The following is a 19,582-nucleotide window of genomic DNA, read 5'->3' on the forward strand; positions in this document are numbered from 1 at the left end:
TTGATAGTGTTTGCCCTGAGGGTTGATCAAAGAATATGGCGGAAGGGAAAAAGCATAAAATTGTTCATTAAGGACACATCTCAAGGGCCTGGGAAAGGAAAGTCCAAATCTTTTCGGTTCATTTCCACAGGAGGTAAAGTCTGTTTGAACAAGAGTGATGTAAGTTATTCATATTGTCTGAGGCATTACACATGAACTGTTGCTAGGGGCTTTTTTGCTGGTTTGCTTCAGAGAGTTTGACTGTATCCACGCAGATCAAGACCAGTTTGATTACACGGCAAATGTGTGTGAACTACATCACAAACCTCATATGCTGTTAAAGGCTTTTTTATCCTGATCAGGTCGCACGGCATTCACAACCTGTTTTAACAGGAAACATATGATGGATTAGTGACGTCAGCCGAGAAGAAACGTGTTGCCATTTCAACAATACTTGTATTTTGATGATATATTTAGAGAACAGACTCTTGAGACGTGCTCTTCTTTGGAATAATGTGCACTGATGAATAATGCATAACAAGACCATGAAGGAGCATTAAAGGAATTTTACCCGAAAAAATTGATTTGTTTTGTATGAACATAGAACCTGTAAGACATCTTATAGTGTTTTTCAGACGTAAACATAACAAAACTACAGAATATGTTATTATTGTTATTCGATTTATATTACTTGTATTTTGTTTATTTAATTCTGTAAAGACTGGGTCTGTTTAAAGAAAATAAAGAAAACACCATGTCTAATTAGATTCAGCACAAACATAAACATGCACTGAACACTTTCGCTCATTTTACTGACATAAACATAAACTTCTTATTTTGAAATAAATCCAGTCTTGTCTCTTTTATTCAGAAGCGAGTGAACAGAGACGCTGTCACTTACTGTGTTATGGTTTGAAAGCCGGTCACTCTGAACATACTGGAGCAGAAAACAATCCCTTTTGCTTCTTTCATTCAAAAAGGGTGTGGGGTGACAGTAATATATGCGGCGAGCACAGTTATGATTTTAATAGGCCTGCCGGCGCAGTGTCCTCTCAGGGCAGAGGATGACAAGCGCAACAGAAGATGCGGGAAACAACACAGACGTCAACCGTGTCACCTTGTTGTTTCAATGTCCGAGCGTTCACAAGAACCCTGAATTAACTTCAGCACTATAAAGCACAGATGCCTGACACACAACACAAAACATCACACCATTTATTAAAGACAGAAACGTGTTTAGTTGAAATATGCATCACTAAAGTAAATGTGGTTTTTTTTGTTTTTTTTTAACCATTCTTCATCAAACTAACTGTATATGAGCAGTATCCTTAATTCTGTTTCTTTTGAACAATTCTTAAATCAAATATTATCAACGTCAACATTTATCCTTCACTTGCTGCGAGGTCAACGAGGTCACATGCTCTGGTCAGTTCACATTATGGTATTATTTATCTCTGTTTAATAATTGCGCTTGTGTATTGTGTCAGTGTCAACGTTCTGTTGGTGGTTTTTTCATTTAATACATCTAAATATGATTAAGTCACATGGTGTCAGCTGTCAAACCTTCTTGAAATAGACGAAGCCGTGTTCTCAATTCCTTCATCGAAGTTGATAGCGTAGTAAACAGTTGACAATACCATACAAATAACTGAAGTTTTGTATGGTGATGGCAAATTTTGTAGGTTTTATGAGGAAAGGAAACTAGCAGAGGTGTTGCACCAAAACGTATCTGAAGATGTTGCACGAAGCAAATTATGGTAAATAAACCTTTATTTTTCAATTGTGTGAGTGTCTGGGTACGAATGTGCCATGTGGGCCCAAACGTTTGGGTCATGTCCAATTTGCATGCATATTGATTTGGATTCAAACAAACCACAATGGCCTCTGGGTAATTTGCATCACCTGCAAACTATTGCCCTGATTCAATCTGAAGAGCTGCTGGACACCGAAGCAAGAAAATCTCAGTGAGATCTCATGCTCTGAGACATTAGACATGTTCATACCATTCTCATTTCAAACTCTTTTACTGAGTTAGATTATTATTATTTTTCTCTAGAATTAGACACACGTACTTCATAGAGCACGGATTGGAAAGCATTATACTGCCATCTGCTGGACAGAAAGTGCACGTGCAGGTAAGAGGAAACTAGAACCCTGTTCATAAAAAAAATCAAAGTGGGGATTTTGTAAAGAACACTTTTCAAGGAAGTCAAACATTTATATACAATTCCGTCGAAAGATACTATTAAACACTTGTTAAATAAGGTGTTATACTTAAAGTGTATGGATTTAATGTGATTATCTCTCTTATGAAGAGAACTGATATGACATACAGTCAGTAAGTCAATGCAAACACGTATCAGACAAATGAAATGAGCTCATATTTGTCTGTAGATGTCGCTTGCTTTTATATTTGATCACAGTGACATTTAGTGTAACTTGAGTGTCCAAATACTTGGACATGTTCCACTTCCAAGCAGGCATGCAAAGTGATTTATAATGAAGGGAAAACTTTCTTGGCCTGTTTAAACACATTTGCATACACGTTTGCTAGGTCAAAGAAACTGTAGCTTCCATGAGACTTTTGCTCAAGAAAAGGGTTGAGGAAATTAGTTGATATAATTGTACGAAATGACTAAAATACAGAGTAATAAATGTGTCCGAAGTGAAGCATTTAAAGGAACAGTTCACCTTTAAAATGAAAATTCTTGTCATTTCACACCTGTGTGACTTTCGTTCTTCTGCAGAACACAAAAGAAGATATTTAAAAAAATGTTGGTAACAGAACGCTGTTGGTCCCTATTGACTTGCATTGGTTTTGTGTCACTTTATAAACACTTTGATATATTTTATATATATATATTTTTATAATCACACTTTGAGAGTGTGGATTATGTATACACTGTGCGTGTTAATTTGACCTTTTTTAACACTGGCGATTTTACTGTAATAAGGCTAAGCCAACAGTTTTTGGTTGGCAACATTTTTTTAAGTATCTCTTTTTGTGTGGTTTGCAGAAGAAAGAAAATCACAGGTTCACAATCACAACGGGGGGTGTAAATATGACATACGTTTTTATTTTCAAGGTGAACTATTCCTTTGAGTGTCTTGCAAAGTAAAATAGACGGAAAAGTCGATGGTGTTAATCGTTGTGCAATACTTCAAAAAAAATCCTTTTTATAGCAATTCTTGATGGATTTCACAGGAAGAGTTTAGCTTGATTTTTCTTGGCAAATTTTCAATCATAATGCTATCAGATTATTCCTTTTTAAGTCTCCATTCTACACTTATTTGAGGAAAAACTGTACTGGCATACTGTGCTAAATGTCTTCAGAATATCTTAGTTTTAGCACCCTTAAGACTTTTTGAAGACATTTGTAAAATTGGTAAGGGATTTTAACCAAATAAAGGATCCAGGATTCATCGACCTGATTATTCAACCACGCATGAAGAAATCATGAGGTAGGCCTACAATAGCGCATGATACCCAAATTCAGAAGTTATTACAACAGACATCTTTTGATTTTAGAACACTACGCAGCTTAAAGTCAGATCAACTTCATGTATATGGATACTAAACATCATAAGTTTGGATGTATATAAAAGAAAACTGAAATGTACTCCACCTAAATCAAGCGGCCACATCATGGATATATACAATTCACCCCCTTTATTGGAAATATTCTTGTACCTGGACATTAAAAATCAATCAGTCCCTCAATCAGTGTTAATGCATTACATCAATGAATCAATTGGGTTTGAACACCTGGCGGTTAGTTGACCTTAGCTACCTGTGGTCCATCAGGAGTGTTGTTTATAAGTCCATCATGAAATCATTTGGGAAACAACAGGCAGCCACAATTTCATAACAAAAAAAACGCAACTCAAAATTGTGCAATTCAATAGTTTCTTAGAAATAAAAACATTGAGAGCGTTTCGAGAGAAGGTACATAACAGACCACTGACTAAAAGTCAAGTTCATTTGTTAATAACACTACATACATTAAAAAACCATTCCAACGTGATTTTCTGTGAAAAGAAACTTCAAACTGGTAGTAAGATTTTTACAGTGTGCAAATTTACCGTCTTGTCAAGAGCTTTAATACAAAGGCAAATGGCTGTTTTTTAAGTCATGCAGTTTTAATATTTTAAAGTTCTTAAATCAATTTTCAAGAGACTGCTTTAACAAACAAACGCCCTCTTTTATTTTGAGAGGTTTGCTTTAGGCGTACAGCACGTATAATTTACATTTGCCTGCAAACATGCCTCAAACAAGTGCTGACGACGTCTGAAAATTCCACACGGCACTGACACAAATAATGCAGTGACGTGAGTTGCCTGTGGCTTCCAGTAAGAAAACTCCTGGACATGTCCAAGATGCTGAAATAGTTGTTTGTTTGACGTCTGAATTTATTATCAGGCCCACATGAAATTTGCAGCTTCACACTTTTACACTCATCACATTTGTTTCACACACCCATCATCCCTTGCACATCCGTTTAATGAAGTCAACACGATATATTTATTTCAAAGTTATCCAAGATATTCAGCTGTATTTTTATCTGGAATTGAATAATAAAGATTGTACGGTATGTAATATCTCATGTCAATTAAGCAACTTTTCTTAAAACTCATTGCTAAAAGTATTTTTTTAATAACATGGTGTATTCAACCCAAAAACGTACATTAGGAAAGTAAATGGGGTGAATGCATGTGAATATCTGAACTATCATTTTGGCCGATTTATCATTGCTAACCACAAATCTAGCGCTCTACTCCACTAAACGCAACGTGTAAATCGATTCCACAGAACTTTGCAGAAAATGCTCATTTCATCTGGGCCTGACCATCGCTTGTCCAATGCAAAAATAAGTGTAAGAAAAACGCAAAGATGGGAATACAGTGGAAATGAATAATAACAATAATAATGAAAGTAATGCATACAGCAGGTTGAAAATGTTTCACCGTCTTCCTAGATTTTATCTTTTATCGGTTCACCAGTCGAATCGTCACATCCAGTAATAGATGCATGCACCTGAAGTCAACAGGCCCATTATTTTCATAATCTCATCAGAACTCAATGGCCCGTTCCACGAACAAGGCCAATGGCAATATGGGAGTTATTAAGATCACACAGTGGTAGGAGCGGCTGTCCAGAGAACATCAGATGTATAGAGAAATGCTGAACTAGAACGAGAAGGTCCCACATCCCAAATGAAAGCCCATAACATAGACCAGCTGCTGATGGAGTATGGATGATTTCTGTTAAAAACAGCAGTCGTATTAAAAGCCAAGCCGATTCAATCTGACCCAGGTCATGAGCAGGCCGGCGTGGAATCTGCAAACACCCAACAAAACCCTGTTTGTTTACTCGCAGTTTACTGCATTTTATTTCGGTCTAAATCTACAGATTTTCTCTCTCTATTCGGCACTGAAAATGTCTGCAGATTCCATCTGAGTCTGGTCATAACATCAGGTCACGTTCTTGCACAGCCAGTCGCTTCCACATATCAAACACACACACACTCACTCTTTCTCTCAAGCGGGTTTGTTCTCCTGCTGAATTAAGTTAAAAACGTGTATTTAGCTTTTTGTAGTGATACATGCATCCGGTAGACTGCTGATTTACATATTTCCTTAAAAACAAAAAGTAAAAAAAGGTATTAGAAACACAGCTATACAGAGTCTTTAGCTAATCCGAGGAGCGAGGTTTGGAAGGAGGAGCCCCATGTCCAGATGTGATGCTGTTAGGAGGTGATGAGCGCTGCCCTTCAGTTGCTACAGCAGGGAGCTTTCGCCGGCTGTGCTGTTTCCGTTAGATCCACACCTCTGTTGCGTCCCGTGTTGGCAACGGCAGGTTGTGGCTCACTCTTGGGTAGTTTCTTTGCTATGGTGGGAAGAGAAATATTTTGTAAATATGTCTCTTTACTTCAAAGTATCTGATGGAAAAGCAGTAAATGGTAACTTACCGATAGCCATAAAAATTTCATTCACGTTCATTGACGTCTTGGCTGACGTCTCCATGAAAAGCAAACTGTTGTCGTCTGCGTATGACTGTGCATCCTGCGTACAAACAAAAGTCAGGGTTTGAGGAAACTAGACAGACTCTTGTAAACAGACAGTTGTTAATGTCTGGAAGTCTGTTTGTGTGTTTATAAACAGTTCCACGGCTTATTTGTAAGATCAGCAGGATCCGGCTCCTCTGTGAAAACACCACGAACCTGAAAGTCCAATGCTCTCTTGTTGGCAAGATCTGCCTTGTTTCCAGCCAAAGCTATTACAATATTTGGACTGGCTTGTCTTTGAAGCTCTTTCACCCAGTTTTTCGCACGTGCAAACGATTCCTGAAGGGAAAAAAGCACGAGTTCCTTTAAACATTAGATTCAAAATCCTCTCTTTTTGTGCCTTGCTTAAAGGGTCATGCATTTAGCTTTCTCTGTGAAGTGCATTTACAACATTTCTCCGTGATCCTTAGGATTAACCAAAGCTATACAATGAATCGATTCTTTCTTTGAAAGTACAGTAAATGTAACATGTGAAGACGCACTTCATTCGTGATGTCATACACCACTATGGCCGCCTGTGCTCCTCTGTAGTACATCGGGGCCAAACTGTGGTAGCGCTCCTGGCCGGCTGTATCCCAAATTTCAAACTTCACTGTTGTGTCATCCAAACATACCGTCTGAGTCAAGAAGGCCGCTGTTGGTGAGAGGACAGAGAAAGGGTCGGATCAGAATAAGGCAATTGCTTGTAATGCACCAGACACGATCGTCACATCAGACAATGAAAGTACCTCCTATTGTGCTTTCCTGAAACTCGTGAAACTGTCCTTTTACGAAGCGAAGGACTAGACTGGATTTGCCCACGGCAGATTCGCCCAGAAGGACTAGTTTGAACTGACAGATCTTGTTGCCGGCGTTTGGACCGTTAGGTCTCGTTGCTCCGCCTCTTCCTGCCATGACCCTAAACACCAATCTCCTGTGCTGAAATCAAAAGTGTTTCTCTCAAACGGCCGCTCCCAGATCTGCACAAACAAACAGGATGATAATAAGTTCCTAGATTTGATTATTTATCTCCTCGCCAATATACAAACTAAGAATACTTTAAAGAGTTTTATGACTTGGTGATTTTTATAAAAGCACCCACAAAGAGCAACACGTAGCCAGGGTGGAAGTAACAAATTACAACTACTCACGTTACTGTAATTATTAAGTGGGGTTTTTCTATACTTGTACTTTTATGAGCATATTTTTACGTCTGTAATTATACTTGTACTTCGTTACAAATTAAGCTAATACTTATACTTCGCAACTTTTAAAATCACACTCGCTACCGAGTACAATTTGAATTAATATTCAAACCTCTGTCAGGCATTTTTGTAGCCAATAAAGATATCCGACCGTAAACAAACCGATAGCTTTTGAACCGAAAAGGCACCTGCTGCGGAGAGATTTAGAGATCACGAGCTCAGACAAACCGGTTTGGTGAAACAAGCACATTGATACCCAAGACAGCAACGTTAAATACAGTGAAAATGACAGCGAAACACCCGGTTGTTGTTCATTAACCCCCTCGTGCCATCCAAGATGTCGATGACATTTTTGCTACAGTACAACAGTAAAGAAAGTCTATCTGAAATCGTGAGCTTTGGTCATTCATAAAATGCAAGTGCCGACGTGTGTTTAAAAAGCAGACACGGGCAACACAAACGCAGTCATTGCACCTCCTGACGATATATTAACATATTACGAAGCGAATCGCATGCTTTATAAGAAACTCAACATTATTTACAACATTATAACCGATGACGTGTAGCAATCAGTCTGCTTATGTTTCAGTAGCGGGGGAGGCAGGGCGCGTCTTAAACAATGGTTTTGCACACTTGAAAGTCACTGTGGGAAAGGGACACAATACGAAGGGTCGTCTGAGATATAAGAAAAAATGCGTTTCTGCATTACTCCGTTTGCCCAGTGTCATCCAAACGGCTATGTTATGAGGTAAAACTGTCCATCTTTCTCCAGAGTCTATCCCTCAAGTGCTCCGCCCTAATAAGTGAGCAAGGAACATGAATGCGATTGGAACGTGCCCGAGGTTTCGAGCAGTTTCGCAAACTGTAAATTACCAGTTATAATGTTGTAAATAACGTTCAGTTTCTTGCACAAATCAATCGATTCGCTTAATAAGATGTTAATAGTTTGCCGGAAGCAACAGGGATTACTTTTATTTAGCCTCTGCGTATTTTGAACTTTAAAAGACATGAACCTGCGGACTTGCATTTTATAAAAGACCATGGACCACAACTCCAGGTAAAAAAATCTATACCGTTCTACCTAAGAAATAATGTCACATACATCTTAAATGGCTTGAGTAAATTAACAGCCAGCTCCACTATACATATGTCCTTTCAATGCTAATCCATATGCAATTTTGGCTGCAAATGTTTAGCTTTTTTACCTGTATTTTGGGCTCTTATTTATTCATTTCTGCATTACTACACATGATTGAACAGTGCTGGAAATGCAAAAATGGTTTTAACTGGAAAACTGAGCTCATGACAGACAGGCAGATAGATGTCAAAATGGGTAGTTTTATCCATTTATATCAGGGTTTTTCCAGGCTCAAAATGAGGCGGAGGTGGTGCCATCCTTATCTTTCACACACACACGTACACGTAGGCCTACAGTACCTTTAAGTTGCTAAACCAAACACTTTACATATTAAAACATAAATTAGATGAAAATGACAATTAAGTTTTAAAAAACAGAACGTTTTTAAATCAAATAAAGCTTTTTATTTTTATGTTTTGTAAAAATGTGCTATTTTCTACATAAATCTCCAAATTTGATTATTAAATATTATTCATAATTCATTGAATAGCGCCGGCTAAAAAGTAACTGATACGAGTAATTTTTCCTTTTACTCAATTACTTTTTTAACACTTTTACTTCTAATGGAGTACAATTTCAGCAATGCAACAGTACACATTTCCAGTACTCTAATTTCCACCACTGCACATAGCTAATGAAACATAAAAAAACAATATAGCACTTAAATACTTTTTGTATATTTATTAGGATTTTGCTTATTTAGGTGACTTGTTGCTGGCTCGACATCGTCATGTCGACATCGTCTATCGGCCCAACCCTAGGTGACTTGTTACAGGCCTGAAAGAAAATGTGCAAATTTGCTGATGGCTCCAGATTTAACATCTTTGTTTGTTCAGGTTTCCTTTAAAATAACAGGTAGGTTTGAAACAAAACTTGTGCCTTACTTGGTTGACCAGAAGAAACTGTAACGTACCTGGCCATAAATATGGCATATCTACAGCAATATTAAGCCTGCCAATGAGTCTTGAGAAATACGTTCCTCTGACAAGATCTCTAGATAAACTTAGTTTATACAAAGAAAAAACACCACACATTGATGTGTATGTATACCAACACTGTTAGGTTCATTAATAAGCCAACCAGAACCCCCAATTATGATTTCATGTAACAATAGTTTCAGAAAGAATGTCTATTGTGCAGTACGTCATCGCATCGATCACAGCCATACCAATGCAATCACGTGACTAAACCATGAACAACAGACACTGTTCAGAAACGGCAGACTCTGTTTAGCCCTAACTATCTTTTGTGCTTGACCCAAAAACCCAGTGACGTCAGTGCCATGTCCTAAGACAGCCAACAAACAAAACCAAGGCCTTGCTTAAAATGGAATACCAGCTTACTACTAGTAATTATACAGTCGACTGTCTTTTTAAATAAAGGGTAACAGTAAGTTTTAGGCAGTAGGCCTAAATTTTCAAATATTGTGTGCGTAATATACCAACTATATACAATAATATCAGTATGGTCTCGATACAGTACGCTATTCTGTACATGAAAAATCTCTTTAGCAAATTTACTAGACTATACATGTTTCATAATAGATATGCACAGTATAGAATAAAGTGACAGTGATGAGCAGACAACACTTAACGTAGGTAGACATTTAAAATAGACAACAGGGGCTCAATTTATATAGAAAAAAGAAACCAATAATAAAACGACTTGTTGGCCAGTTAGCACGATCTGATCATTCAAAACAAACCGCAGCGCTTTTAAACCATACAGATCACAGACCACAAGAGTCAAATTCTACTTCTATTTAAAATAAAATAAATCACAGTTGTTTACAAGAAACTAAAAGTACAAGCAAATGCAGTTGTGTATCATAATATGACAGTCAGATGTGAAGCTCGAGCTAGTTACGTTAACGTTAGCTCTAATGGTAACTGAGCTAGCTGAGCTATTGCTCTCTCGATTTCTTTCGAACACACGTTTATTCTCTCACACACAAGTGATATCGTGGTTTAATCGTGGCAGATGTGTTTAATCCGGCGCTGATGTGTTTTTCCTGCTGCTGCGGTTCAAACGACTCACGAAAATTCAAGCTAATGTTGCTAATGCTAACAGAAAAACAGGCCGCGCGCTCGGAAAACATTGCGCCTGACACCTTACGAACAAACCGTTTCAAAGCGAGAGCAGCAGAGATTATTAAACAACACGTTGTTTATTAAAAACACGACCAACACAAATGAAACGGCGAAAACTGTACAAATATTTAAAGCCCAGACACTCGTACCTTCTTTTCGGTTCCTCCCAACTTCCCCTTCGCATCAAAACTGACGATGACGTGATCTGGCGTCACTGCCAGTCAGGAAGAAATCGACTAATCAGAAAACGTTTCTTTATTTGCATAACCGAGTTATGTATGCAGATTTCTTTATTTTTTGTTTTGTTATACAACTATAGTCAGGGTAGGACAGTTCATTTAATCTATGTCACATACAACACGTATTAATGTATTTTAATTACACACGATCTTCTTGTATTGTGTCATTCTGTACTGTTTAGCTTTTTGATGCATTATTAACTAATGATTATTGTTTCCTTTTATTCAATTACCAATTTGTTTTACTGACGCCACACATCAAGTATGGCACAAATAATGTCAATATCATGACAAATTTGAACGATTCCAATGCTACAATGTAACTGAGATTAAAATATGAATTAAATAAGCACTATACTCTCTGCATAAAATTCACCGTAATCCCTCTGCAAACTAACCTGATATTTGAGACGAAAGACGGGATACAGCTCCCTCCAGTGGGCATGCGCACTTCAATACCGCATAATTTTTGTCACGCTGAAAACAGTTGATTAATATTTTTTATTATTGTAAGGTTAGGTTTAGGGTTGGGTAGGTGAAGGCGTTAGCTAATGTAAATTGTTGTAATTATATGGCGAGATTTTGCACAACCGCCATAACCAGACACGGGCAATGTCTGTCAACAGCTGACGTCATTTCCTTCAGATCGTTGCCAGGTAACGGGACGCAGACTGCAAATGAAAACATGTTTGCATGGTTTTGTAAAAAGGTAATAGACTGTAGTGTAAATAAACTGTATTAAAAGTGTGCCAGACATGAGTCTCGTGCACGAGTCTGAGCGGAATTCATGCGCGTGGAGACGCGGAGACACATTTCCAAGTATCCGTGCGGTAAGACTCGCTTCACTTTCATCTTTCCATCTATTATACTCAAATGTCATGACGTGCTGTGCATATGTTCTCAATATGATTTCCATTTAAAGGCAGGAAAGCTCATTCCAGTGGGTGACAGAGCAAAGACTTGTTTGCAGGAAATTACACCAAGGGTGGTGGGTCATTTGAAACAGTTTTGACGTGGCTTTGGATTCCCAGCTGAAAAAAGTTTCAAAATACAGTACAATGTATTTCTTTGCGACTGTACATACATAGTTTAAGATAACACGTGCATGTTGTGTGTGTGTGTTTCTTAAACAATTTCCCTCAGTGTGTAACTCCACCTGTGGTCAGAAAGTTTGTCCGTTCGGCTCAGCCGGCTGTAGGGGCAGTTCGAGTGTTTCATGGAAAGGCAAATGATCCAGATATCGCAAGTGCTGTAGTTCATGGTGTGAGCACTAAATCATCCATAACTGTGAGTAATAGCCAGTCTTTATTAGATCATGTGTTTTTAATATGTTTGGGGTTTAAACTATTCTATGCCTGGGTCATTTTTCAACCCCAAATAAAAAAACGTTATACTTTATATTTTCTCTATATCATTAGACTTTGTTTTGCTTTAATAGAAATTATATTTCCCTTAAGGAAAATGAAGACTATTTTTTAATGTCATGACAATTAAACGCATTTGCCTCCACAATTCTAATTACCGTAATGCACAGAAATGACTGGATTACAGTAATGAGAATCTAATGTGAACCATACCATTGAGAATAATGGTAACTGCCAAAAATTAACATAAAACCTCAAGAGTATGCTACAGCTTTTAGATGCATCGCAGTAATTAGAATTTCTGGGGGAAATGTGCTCAATTATAATATTAATATCACAGTGATGATAATGCCACGATGCAAAAAATCTACAAAAAAAGACTGTATCATTTTTCTATAACACCTTTAGTCAAAACCAAGTTTCTTTGGGGAGACATATGACCCGTTTAGAACTCAAAGCAATCATTTTATTCTTTGTGTACATGGATTTTTAGGCCGGATTAGTAATCAACCCTGCACCAAAGACACGCTTTCAAGAAAGCCTGCGACACCTTCAAGAAATCAATTATGCCACCAATCGGAACGCTCCTCTTGGGCGGTCACAAGTTCAAGGGCCCGGTTTGCCAAGTTGGATTGACCCTGAGAAAACAACTTTTGGTGTCACAACCCTCAAATGTAAATGTGTTTATGAAACCTCATTAGCACCGTGACGATTGAACATTCAATAGTTACAAAATATAAATGTACTAAAGCTGCCTAAAAAAATCTAAAGAATTCTCTTAAAGGGATCATTCACCCCAAAAAAAAGAAAATTCTGTCATCGTTTACTGACCGTCTTGTCATTTCAAACCTGTATGACTTTCTTCCGCAGAACACGAGAGAAGATATTTTGAAAAACCGGCACCCATTCACTTGCATTGGTTTTGTGTCCATCCATACAAGAGAAGCGAATGGGTGCCGGTGTTCGATTACCAACTTTCTTCAAAATATCTTCTTTTGTGTTCTGTGGAAGAAAGCCATACAGGTTTAAAATAAAAAGAGGGCGAGTAAATGATAAACAAATTAAAATTTTTGAGTGAACTATCACTTTAAGAGAATTCTGTACAATTTGTTCGACAGACATAACTACCATACATGTTGATTTTTACAGTTTCTAATGCTGGTGAGATCATCAATCCACCCAAAACTGCACATCAGGTGCAGATGGAGGCTGAAGACAAACATCAACTCTACATTCGCTCACATGGCTCCTACTTTGTAGGTCAGTCAAAAAGTCTCGTTTCCGAAAGTCGGTCTTTGATTGTAAACACTTTGATTTGGCTTTAAATCAGAACACTGTGTGTTTTTGTTGCTGCAGGGGAGCGTGTGGACCGAAAATATAACTGCGATCACTTTGACACAGAAAGCCACTTTGGTGTCCCAACACCTCATCGCAATGACGGCAGGAACATCTCCAGATGTCTCCACTGGCTTTGTGACGCACAACCGTAAACTTAAACTTACACATACAAAATACACCATAACATAACAGCTTTCTATAGCTGAAGCTATGTCTAAAGTCATACATTGTCAATGTGGTTGTTAGGCACAATGACATGCGGTAATCACACATAAACTGTGTTTAATGAACATGCATTCTTATAAATGGCTGTCATTTTCAATATTCAAGTTATGATGGCATCTATATTCCATTTAGAGTTTTCCTAATGATAATGTAACATGGCAATGGCAGCATTATCAGAAATGAACTGTTTGCTAATCTTCGTGTTTAAAGAAACAACAGTGCAACATTAGCTTCCAAACGCTGTGATGACTTCAGAGAGAAGACTCAGCCGAAGACAGGCAAAGTTCATGACCCGTAAGTCATTAAGAATATTGTTCAAGGGATGAAAATTCTGTCATCATTTACTCATTTACTCACGCTCATGTCATTTCATACCTGTATAAATGACTTTGTTCCGATGAACACAAAGAAAGATGTTTGGAAGAATCATTTTCAGTTCCGGGACATCATTGACTATCATAGTAGGAAGAATGAAATGGTAGTCAAGGGTACCTAAATTCTTCCAAATATCTCATTATGTGTTCAACACAACAAAAAATAAAATTTCGTTTTTTTCCTACTATGGTAGTGGTCCCAGAACTGAAATGTGGTAACATTCTTCCAAATAGCTTTCTCATGGGAACACAGACCTTTATACAGTTTTGAAACAACCCGAGGGTGAGTACATGATGACAGATTTGTCATTTTTGGATCAACTAAATGTAAATGTTATTTTATACTGTAGTTTCTGCTGCTGTATTGTTTTCTCGCTATGCATTCATTTCTAGAATTGCAGAGACATTAAATGTTCCCAAGGATCACACATTTGGAGTCTTGATGAAACCTGACGGCTTTGGTAATTTGAATCATCTCACATTCTGAATTTGATGCCAGCAGCTTGTATTGTACAGAATTTATGGTCATGCTTTTTTGCGTCTGTCTGAATCTGAGAGTTTTCCGTCTCTGCTCAGGTGCAGGTGACCTCCTCCATCAGACTCCACCTGACGAGTATCTGAAAGGTAAAGACAGACAGAGAACGCTGCTCAATGCTGTTCGCCAGCACCTGAAGAGGTCTAACTACCAGAACTTCAGCTCACTACTGGAAGCCTTCAGATTCTATGACAAGGTCAAAAAAAGCGCAAAAAGTAGCGAAAGAACGTTCTGTAATCAAAATGTCATTCAAATATTTGCGTGCTGCATCTTCCTTGCAGACTTACTTTTTCATTGCACCGTGACGTGTGTTTTTCTTTTTTATTCACAATTCGCTGCATTGCAAGCACTGAAATTTCCTGCAGAAAATGCAAATCCACTTGTTGTCGTTGGCAAGATGCGTTTCCATTCTACAAAGTATTTAAGGTTATGTGTGCTTGGGTCTGTATGCGCCACAGACGAAACGGGGGAAACTAGATAAGGAGGACCTGAAGGAGGCCTGCCGCCACTTTAACATGATCATCAGTGAACCGGTGCTCGATGACCTCATGGATCACTGTGACGTTGATAAAGACGGACTGATCGACTTTTTGGAGTTTTCCAATTTTCTAAATTGGAAAGACAAAATGGCAATAAACAGTGCGGAGCAGAAGATTCTCACAGGAGGTAAACTGACGTCTGCATGCTTACAGAGATGTTTTGCGATCTGTGTTATTGGGTTTTTGAAATGTTATAGAGTTTTAGGGATGGAGTTGTAGATTCATGTAACTTGAAGGACTCTGCTTGTACAAATGCATGTGTAGAGTTTAATAGAAGTAGACAAAAGATACAGGTCAAAACCAGAGATGTCAAAGGGTCAAACAAGTATAAACTGGTCAGAGTGGGACACCGGTGCTGTATCTGAAACCACTCATTATTTTCTATACATGGGATAACATTTAAGTCCACTATATCAGTGGTTCTCAAACTTTTTTGTTGTAAGGCCCCCTTTGTGTAGAGTGCATTGCTTTGCGGCCCCCCAAATAAAGACTTATAATCTTAAACTTAAAATTTTAATTAAACCAAGAAAATATTCAGTTAAACAATGCTAAAACATCAATTCTTTTGGTTGGTGGCGTTGTTTTTCTGATGTTTGATTGCACAAAATGTATGATAAATATCTACATTTCTAAAATGCCACAAAATCTGTGGCCCCCCTGGAACCATCTTGGGGCCCCCCAGGAGACCACGGCCCCCAGTTTGAGAACCACTGCACTATAGGGTGAAGAAGTGAGCAAAAATGCATCCTCAGTTTCAGTCGCTGGCATAAATACCATACCATGCATCGAAAAACAAAAAAAAGTCATGTTCATTTACTATTATGTTTATTAAATATATTATATTTTAAATGCTATATTTACTATACTATATTTAAAATTGATTCAGTCTGATTTATTTGAATGAATGGTGCACTATATAGAACATGGGGGTAATTTCGGACAAAGAACAGTTAGTAAAATGAATGTGAATGGAAGTCAGAAGTCTGCCCCCGTGTGGTGGGAAGGGGTTATGACAGGCAGATGTAATCCAATTCTACAAGTAAAAATCCAGTTAACCCAAATTTGAAACGATGTAGGGATTTTTTTTGTTCTGTCTGACTGTTGCATTCTGGTATTGTGTCAGAACGGCAGTGATACATGTTTGTGCCAAATGCTAATGAATCACTTGTACGTTGCAGAGCGAATGGCATGGACGACCCCAGCCAACATAAGAGAACAGCAGAGAACAGGCCTTCAGGTATCTGATGCTGTTAATGTCTTGATGAGACCTGAGGACCTAGAGCCTGTTGAGGTGGGGTGCACCAGGAAGACCCCTAAAACCCTATCCAGGCCGAGATCTGTGAAGGACAGTTTCATCACCTCCTCTTCCGTCATCAATGCTGTCGTGGGTGGACATCCTACTATCGGTGAGTCAGACACACTTGACGATGTTTACGACCACCGATAAGTGTTTCTTTTTTCATCCCTACACATTCATTGAATGCATGTTTATCTAATGGATTGGAATGATGTTTCCACCAAGTGAATGTTCAGAATCTGGCTCAAAAGTTTAGGATCTGTTTCTCTGTCCCAGCAATTACATATAAACACCTTAGCAACCTACCCGGTAAGCTTCTAGAACACCTACAAGTCTGCATTTTTCCTTGATAGACTATCAGACGTGTGGAGTGCCGTCAGTCCGGAGGGATCTAGCCGCCCCTCGTATCAAACGCATCAACGACAGGAGGAACTACGGCGATGAATCAACAGTGTATGATCTGCTGCACCCACCCGTGTGTTCCCTTTACGGAGTGTATGAAGAACAGCTTTTTGGTCCTCGTGAAAAAGACGAGGTCAGTTTTGATGACGTCATGACTCACTCCTAATTATAACATAGATAGTTTGGATGAGCTGTATTTAAAAAAGACGCTGACAGTCAGTCACCTGTGACATCAGTTTGCAACCATAGCTTTATATTAGACTAATAAACTGAGATTTTAGAAGATTTTAGAAGAACCTTCTGGTTCCATAAAGAACCTTTTACATCTGTTATTATAAAAAAGTAAGAAAGAGATGGTTCTTTAAAGAACCGTTGACTGAATGGTTCTTTGTGGAACCAAAAAATGTTCTTCTGTGGCATCGCTGTGAAAACCCTTTTAAGCACCTTTATTTTTAAGAGCGTAAATGATGTCAGAATTTTCATTTTTGGGTAAACTATCCATTTATGTCATGATGTAAGGAATTCTGTTTCCGGGTCCAAGCCTCCACTCGTTTCAATTGACTATTTAAACAGACATTTATGAGCATTTTTAATTCATATCGCACATTTACGCTCAACCTTTATAAACTCACGGTGTACTCTACAGTCTCACGGAATCTCTGACATCGATATTTAATAATCAATATTTCGTAATGTAAATAAAGGTTGTGGAAATAAAGGTTAGGACTTTAGTTTTCCAATAGTTTTACAGCAAACTATAAGTGTGTATTAGCATTTTGTGACGGCTTCTGATGGAGCGTTTGGACCCGGAGGCGGTGAAACGTGACATTAGAATTAACAAATTCAATTCAATAATTAATCACAAATGTCACTATGCTAACCAAAGCTATAATATTTATTTACAGATAGCACAGATATTCCAAAAAGTAGGTGTGACGTTTTCGGATGAGATCTTCGAGGAGGCCTGGAAGCTGGCGTCAATGAGACATCCCACCGGTGATGTATGTGTGGAGAGCTTTCGAAACGTTCTCTGTGAACTACAGGCATGTTAAACTCGACACGTCCGTATTTTTCTTGTCCGTCAGGAATACGTTTGAAATACACAAGCATATTTCAATAGTGTGATTCTTAAAAAAATGAACGTTCGCCTTAAAGTCCCAGTGAAAATAAAAAATGACAATGCCTATGAATGCCATGAAATATTGCAGCGTTTTTTGTAAATAGTTTGTCAATGTGGGTCATTCTCTTTTTTTACATCACGTATGTTGAAACATCCAAAAGAAAGCATACTTGCACTTCTATCAAGTTAAGTGATCTTATGATTCCTTTAAAGGCAGTTATTACAGCATTTAGACTGCGAAAAGAAACCATACTCACGGAGGTTTGAAGAATTCTGACTTCTGTCTGTTATTAGTTCACATCCATTATTGGGTCAGCGGTAATTTCCGCCCTGTTATTTGTTTAATTGAGTCTCCTGTCAAATGATGCGAGGGGGCCCGTCTGCAATAAAAAGTGCCCTCATGAAGCATAATAATAGTTCAGCTTAGTAATGAATTTTTGCCTCCCAGGATCCCATTATTGAGTTTACTTGGAGGACGTGCTGCATTTAGAGTTACAGAGAGATGGAGATTGCTGTCAATTACCATATACCCCCATAGGACCGTATCACACAGTCTGTGTGCGTGCACTTTCTCAAATATTGTTTGGGCAAACTTTGTCATCTATTATGAATGATGGTCGAAAGACATCTGTTCTAGAAACGCAGTCTGTCTAGATTTTAATATTGTTTTAAAGTCAACCAGTAAACCGACCGTATAAAACCTGTATATAACTTCTGTGCAACATAAAAGGAAGATATTTTGAGAAATGTCTCTGTGGTTTTGTATTCATATAATGGAAGTCATTAGGGGTCGGTGTTGTTTGGTTGTCAACATTCTTCAAAATGTCTTCTTTTGTGTTCTGCTGAAGAAAGAAACGCATTATAGGTTTGGAATGACATGAGGGTGAATAAATGATTTTTTTGGCTGAACTATCCCTTTAAATATATAGACTGATATGCTTTATTCAGAAATATGAGTTAATGTTTGGTACATTAAACAGATTAATAAAAGCAAAGAGTCACTAATCCATAATAAAAGCCTATAGAGGAATGCAAAATCAAGCACGTTGATGTTTTTCTTTTCTTTTCTTTTGTTCTGTTCAGTTGTAGTCGAAGCCGGCGTGATTAATCGCCTAATATGGTATTAACATATTTATTTCAACGGAAACGGGAGGTATGATATCCACTGTTAATCATATTATGACTTGTCTGCACACATGTGACAAAACGCCTACGCCAGTCGAACAGAACAATCCATTACTGCCTTCAAAAATTATAATCCCACCACCACATATTTCTAAATGATTTAGTGAATTTCAGTCAATGATAATTTGACTGCCTGTAAAGCCATGAATACATAAACAATGACGAGACATAAAAGAGTTTTTTGAGAAACAGGATGACTTCACGCAGCTGCTGTCACTTTACCAGAGGACTGATTTTAATATCTGAATCGGATGATAATTGGTCTCAGGACCCCATCTGTGGTTCTGTGTGATCCGTGTCATTATTAAATGTCATTTATCTCTCGGAAACACCGGAAGCTCATTCACAGCATGTTTGATTTGAAAAAGCTTTCGCACGTGTACGCTGTTAAGTTGAGATAACGGTCCACTTAGACGAGTGTCATAGTCTCTGTATTTTCATATTTGACACAATAAAGATATTTTCGGAAAATGCTAATTATTATGAAAAGCAAGTGAGATATACCACT

General features: G+C 38.0%; 2 protein-coding genes across 4 annotated transcripts; one reads left to right on the forward strand and one right to left on the reverse strand.

Moving 5' to 3' along the window:
- Positions 1-3,634: 3,634 nt before the first annotated feature.
- On the reverse strand, positions 3,635-10,693 carry rab5ab (RAB5A, member RAS oncogene family, b). Its single transcript, XM_057339551.1, has 6 exons — positions 10,606-10,693; positions 6,773-7,003; positions 6,527-6,678; positions 6,201-6,323; positions 5,949-6,042; positions 3,635-5,866 (listed from the first exon to the last, which is right to left on the reverse strand). The coding sequence occupies exons 2-6, from the start codon at positions 6,936-6,938 to the stop codon at positions 5,751-5,753; spliced, it is 651 nt and encodes a 216-aa protein (XP_057195534.1). The 5' UTR covers positions 6,939-7,003; positions 10,606-10,693; the 3' UTR covers positions 3,635-5,750.
- Positions 10,694-10,794: 101 nt separating this feature from the next.
- On the forward strand, positions 10,795-18,840 carry efhb (EF-hand domain family, member B). 3 transcript variants are annotated; one of them, XM_057339542.1, is made up of 13 exons: positions 10,795-11,525; positions 11,618-11,683; positions 11,839-11,982; positions 12,553-12,733; positions 13,209-13,319; positions 13,416-13,545; positions 13,833-13,916; positions 14,390-14,457; positions 14,573-14,727; positions 14,990-15,197; positions 16,249-16,476; positions 16,721-16,902; positions 17,675-18,840. In XM_057339542.1, exons 1-13 carry the CDS (start codon positions 11,451-11,453, stop codon positions 17,819-17,821), a joined length of 1,779 nt encoding a protein of 592 aa, XP_057195525.1. In that variant the 5' UTR covers positions 10,795-11,450; the 3' UTR covers positions 17,822-18,840. The 3 variants fall into 3 exon arrangements, with proteins under 3 accessions (XP_057195525.1, XP_057195524.1, XP_057195526.1); XM_057339541.1 differs by having other exon boundaries at positions 10,795-11,683; XM_057339543.1 differs by lacking the exon at positions 11,618-11,683.
- The last annotated feature ends 742 nt before the right edge of the window (positions 18,841-19,582 follow it).

This window comes from Triplophysa rosa, linkage group LG8 (assembly GCF_024868665.1).
Source record: "Triplophysa rosa linkage group LG8, Trosa_1v2, whole genome shotgun sequence".
Classification (NCBI taxonomy): Eukaryota; Metazoa; Chordata; class Actinopteri; order Cypriniformes; family Nemacheilidae; genus Triplophysa; species Triplophysa rosa.

Coding starts and splice junctions, on each gene's coding strand:
- rab5ab (XM_057339551.1), bottom strand. CDS start 6,938: ATGGCAGGAAGAGGCGGAGCAACGAGACCTAACGGTCCAAACGCCGGC. Junction 6,324..6,526: donor TGTATGACATCACGAATGAA/GTGCGTCTTCAC, acceptor TTTTCCCTTCAG/GAATCGTTTGCACGTGCGAA. Junction 5,867..5,948: donor TGAAATTTTTATGGCTATCG/GTAAGTTACCAT, acceptor TTCCCACCATAG/CAAAGAAACTACCCAAGAGT.
- efhb (XM_057339541.1), top strand. CDS start 11,483: ATGCGCGTGGAGACGCGGAGACACATTTCCAAGTATCCGTGCGGTAAG. Junction 14,728..14,989: donor CCTTCAGATTCTATGACAAG/GTCAAAAAAAGC, acceptor TATGCGCCACAG/ACGAAACGGGGGAAACTAGA. Junction 16,903..17,674: donor GTCCTCGTGAAAAAGACGAG/GTCAGTTTTGAT, acceptor ATTTATTTACAG/ATAGCACAGATATTCCAAAA.